The 4,724-nt window shown below is 48.3% G+C and overlaps 1 protein-coding gene across 1 annotated transcript in view; it reads left to right on the forward strand.

The window, feature by feature from the left end:
• Nucleotides 1-2: 2 nt before the first annotated feature.
• Nucleotides 3-4,724, forward strand: part of XKR7 (XK related 7) — a gene marked incomplete at its 5' end in the record, with an annotated part of 26,628 nt that continues 21,906 nt past the window's right edge. Inside the window, one exon of the mRNA XM_006154759.1 lies at nucleotides 3-349. Within this exon, the coding sequence (XP_006154821.1) occupies nucleotides 3-349 (347 nt within the window). The remainder of the gene's footprint in view (nucleotides 350-4,724) is intronic.

The raw sequence follows: 4,724 nt of genomic DNA on the forward strand, positions 1-4,724 counted from the left end.
CCTCCTACGACCTGGAGGGTCAGCCCACCTACTTCGGCCTCACGCTGCTGTTCGTGCTCCTGCCCTCGCTGGTCGTGCAGCTGCTCAGCTTCCGCTGGTTTGTCTACGACTACACGGAGCCCGCGGGGGCCCCGGGACCCGCCGTCAGCACCAAGGACAGCGGCACCGGCGGAGCCGCCATCAGCACCAAGGACAGCGCCGTCGCCTTCAGGACCAAGGAAGGCAGCCCCGAACTGGGCCCCCAGCCCGCGCCCTCCTCAGCCAGCGCCTACCGCCGCCGCTGCTGCCGCCTCTGCGTCTGGCTGCTACAGACCCTCGTCCACCTCCTGCAGCTCGGCCAGGTCTGGAGGTAGGAGAAGCGCAGGTGGAGGGAGCCGAGTCCGAGCAGTGGGGGTGGCGAGGGGGTACCTGCTGCCCCAACCCTGCTCTGACCTTTCAGGACCCTCCAGTGCTGACCTCCGCCCCGCCCCACCCCATTGCAGCTCTGATATCTTCTCAGTCGGCTCCTCCCTAACTTCTGCCCCTAAACCATGACCAACCCCCCGTACCACCCGCTCTGATCTGGGGTTGAGAGGGGAGGGGTCGGGACTAGAAGGGAGAGAAAGAGATCCTCAGGGGGTGTGTGAATGCATAGGGCCTGGGGCTCAAGAGGCCCAGGGCTCTCTACAGCCTTGCCCGACTCCTCTATCTGTGTGTCTGAGCTTAGGAAAGATCCAAGAAGTCCTTCCCTGCTCTCTAAGATTCTCAGTTCTGATCGCAGCCCATTCTCGACCTCTTAGGGAGAAAGAATTTGAGGCAGTTAAACAAATATCCCGCCTAAACTTCTTGGGCTTTTTGGGAAAGGGTATGCTGGACCCAGCTGGGAAGCTTTCTGGCTCCTTCTCCTTCCTGACAACTCCCTAGCACCCTCCCCTTTCAACAGAGAGAGGAGGGGAGCGAGGAGATTTGGAATCTTGAATCCGAGATTAGATGGCTACTAGCTGGCCTTTAATCTCAGGATGGTAGGGCAAAACGGAAGCTGTGTTCAAGCTGCCCACTTCCAAGTTCCTTCCCCAGCCAAGACTGAGGGTGCCTGCTGGGTTGATTTAATTGGGGAGAGGGGTGATTCTATACCCAGGGCTCCTCTTAGGCCCAAATTGCTTAGTAGCTTATGAACTTGCTTATGTGATTTTAGGCAAACCTGCTCTCTCCAAGCCTCGGTTTCCTCACCTGTGAAATGAGCAAAACCCCCTATTCTTCTCACAGTATTTGTTTACTTATCTGGTGGGATGGTCAGTTGAGAGACCATCTGTGTGAAGACTCTGCACACTGTGGCATATTTTAGGAATGTGACACATTATCCTGATTATAACAAATGCGGGGAAAGCATGGCAAAAGTCACTCTAGTGATAAAAAGGGTGATTATTGCTGTTGTTATATTTATTTTGATACTTGTTAACACATTCTGCCTAACTCGGAGGATTCAGTTCTGGGCTGAGGGTTGGAAACAGGACTCCCAGGGTTTGTCCCAGCTGCTCACTTGCTGTGTCACCCTTGTTGTGTTTGTCAAACCTCTCTCTGCCTTGGTTTCTCCACATATGCCTGCCAAGACTATGTGTCTATTCTATGTAGCTGTCTTTGGGGGGGAGAATGGTTGGAGCTCCCTCTATACAAGGTGGTGTTATTATTATTAGGTTGACACATAAAAACATTCACATCTACATCCAGGAACTAATCTGCATTTATCATTCTGTGCCCGAGTGGACAGATGGTAAAAGATATTTTTAGATTCTGAAATGGTAACTTCCTATTCTTGGTAGCCAAAGCTTCATTCCCCTTTTCCTTTGGCCTAGAGTGGGCCAGCCGCCCTTCAACTCACAGGCTATCTCTCCATTCAAAATCCTTCTACAAGCAGCGAATACTTCTTTCTTGAACACAGACTGGGTTTCTCTCAAATAGGGCATAAAATGACCAACGTAATGGTGGTGAGTGTGTTGGAGGGTGGGTGGGTGGTCTTAGGGTAGTGGCTGAAATGGTTAAGAGTCTCTAAACTCCAAGTTCTCTTCCATAAAAAAAGGCTGCTATTTCCACTAGCCCCATTTGTAAAGTGAGAGTTGGGACGAGATGATTTTGAAGGGATAACAACCTAAGGGCCCTTGGGCTGAATGTGGCCTACAGAAATGTTTGTGTGCTTTGTATAGTATTAATAAAAAGCAAACAAACAAACAAACAAAAACGGAGTCCTAGCTTACCGTGGAGGGGTGGGGAGAGTGGATCTGGCAGGGTCAGGTGTGTAACAATGTAGAAAGGACATATGTGCTCCTGTTTGTCCATCCTTTCCTTTAATCACACTGGATCATTTGACTTGGGCATAAGGGCCCTAATTTATAGTTCTGTAATGGTTATTTTATTAAACACTCGCTTCATGCCAAGCCTACTGATTGTCTTTTTACCTGCCCTGTCTCCTGTACCTCTCCTAATGGTCCCGTCATGTGGTTAGTTTTCTAATTCCTGCTCCTCAGAGGAGGGACTGGAGGCTCAGAGAGGAAGCATCCTTGCCCAAGGTCACACAGCTAGGCCTGGATGAGCCTGGACTCAAGACTTTCTGCCTTCAAAGTTCAAGTTCAATTTCTCCACCTTGCAGTTCTGCCACTATAGTGTCCCCTAAGCTCCAAGAATGATGAGTCTGAGAGTACAAGATTCCAGGATGATAGAAAGTCGGGGCTTCTGTTGCATTATGATAAGAATGTGAAAAGAGGGGGAAGGAATTGAACCATGTGTCTGGGGGTGGGGGTGGCAGGTTACGGTCAGACTTACAGCTTCATCTTGGTTCATAACTAGTTTGCTAGGTGACTTTGGGTAAAGCTTTTCCCATTTCTGGACCTCAGTTTCCCTGTGTGTGAAATGAGAAGATTAGAACTGAGGACCATCAGAACTGTCTCTTTTCTGGGATTCTGGCTCTGGGTCTATTACCAGAGCTAAAACCATTCTGAATAAAGTAAGTTAATCATAAAGATATTTTTCAACTCCTGAGTCTTGGACAATGCCAAATAGAACGTTCAAATGCTTTGAGGGGCTAGCCAGCTAAGACAGACCATGAAGTACCTCAAGTGTCAAACAAGAGGTTATTACAGGGCACATGGTGTCCTAGACAAGGAGAAGCCATTACTCAGCCCCAGCTATGAGAAATAAGTACCTGACATTGTCAAGCTGATGTCTCAAGAGAAATGGGATTTTTGTTGAACTCTCCCCATTTTCAACTACCAATTAAGGTTTTTTAAAAATAGTTAATCCGGCTCTAGGTTTCCCCTCTGGGAAGCTATATTCTTGGCAGAGTGGTTAACAATCAAAGAAAATGTTCATGAACTTGTCTTCTTTGTAACTTCTGGTCTAGCTCTTCACAATTGATACAGGTTCTTTCACACATGAGATCTTGTTATTATTATTTAAATAATTATTTAATTTAATTTTATTTATTATTATTATTTTCCAATTTGATTAGATAGAGGGAAAGTGAGAAAGCAAGCCACCAGGTCCAGGATTTGAACTACAGTCAGCCATGTAGGAGTCCAGCACCTTTAACCACCACGCCACCTGCCAGTTCCAAGATTTTGTTATTATTTTAACTATAAAAATGAAGCCCCAGAAAGCGAGAAGGGATAGGAATTTATGGACACCATGTCTTAGAAGGCCCCAGTGGGAGGCTCCAGGAATGTGATTGCATTTTACCCTGAAACCTCCCCTCTGGTGGCTACCAATATACCCATTTATTAGCTAGCACAGTGGGGCTTCCAGAAGTTGAGTAACTTGTCCAAGGTCACTGCCCGAGGAAGTGGGGGAGAGGTGAGGTGCCAACTCTGCTGTGTCTGGCTGCCAAGTCCAGCGCTATCTCCAGTACCACACTGGCTGTGTTGAAGGATCCCAGAGCAATGCCTCTGTGCAGACAGAATGAAGTAAGATCTTCTCTGAGAGAAGATTCTTTGATGGGGCATGAAGCTGGCTGTGGACTGGATGCACCTACATCTTCATCCCTCTCCCGCCCCTCAACCCTCTGAGCTGGTAAGCTACTGAAGGCTAAGCCAATTAAAGTCCTAACCCTGCCTCCTCTGACCCTGTGGGCAGCAGAGCAGTAAGCTGTGAATCCTGCTTTCCCTAATCTTGAACTCTCTGGGCCCCAGCTTTGCCTGGATAAGCATGGCTTGCTAAGCCAATTAGTGGGAGACGATCTGGCCTGGGATTCCTCTGAGGCTCTCAGGATCCAGAGACCTCAAATAGGGAAAAAGGGAAGCAATTGGGTTTGGGGGGCCCTCCCTCTACTATCCCCTCTATGTCGAGGCCACAGCATTGCTCCCTTTGTCTCCTAAGAAGCCCTGTATGCCAGAGAAGTTCTGAAAGAATGCTCAGGTTCTAGGTCTCCCCTCTGGGAAGCTATATTCTTAGCACAAGTTAAGAGCATGGACTCTGGATTCAAATGCCCTCAGTTCAAATCCTGACTCTATTACTTCTTACATGTGACCTTGACAGGTCACATAATCTCCCATTTATTGTAAGCTAGGGACTCTAATAGTATTCACCTACCTCTTGGCTTTGATAATGTATACCAAGAGTTTAGACAAGGGTTTATCCCACTGTTAAGTGTTCAAAAGCTATTGACGATGGTTAAGTGCCATCAGCCTGGCTTGATCCCTGGAAAGCAACCACTTGTCACTGGACAGGTTGTCAGTGAGAGGACAGGGGGCGGGGGG

Source organism: Tupaia chinensis, unplaced genomic scaffold (assembly GCF_000334495.1).
Source record: "Tupaia chinensis unplaced genomic scaffold, TupChi_1.0 Scaffold000418_1, whole genome shotgun sequence".
Classification (NCBI taxonomy): Eukaryota; Metazoa; Chordata; class Mammalia; order Scandentia; family Tupaiidae; genus Tupaia; species Tupaia belangeri.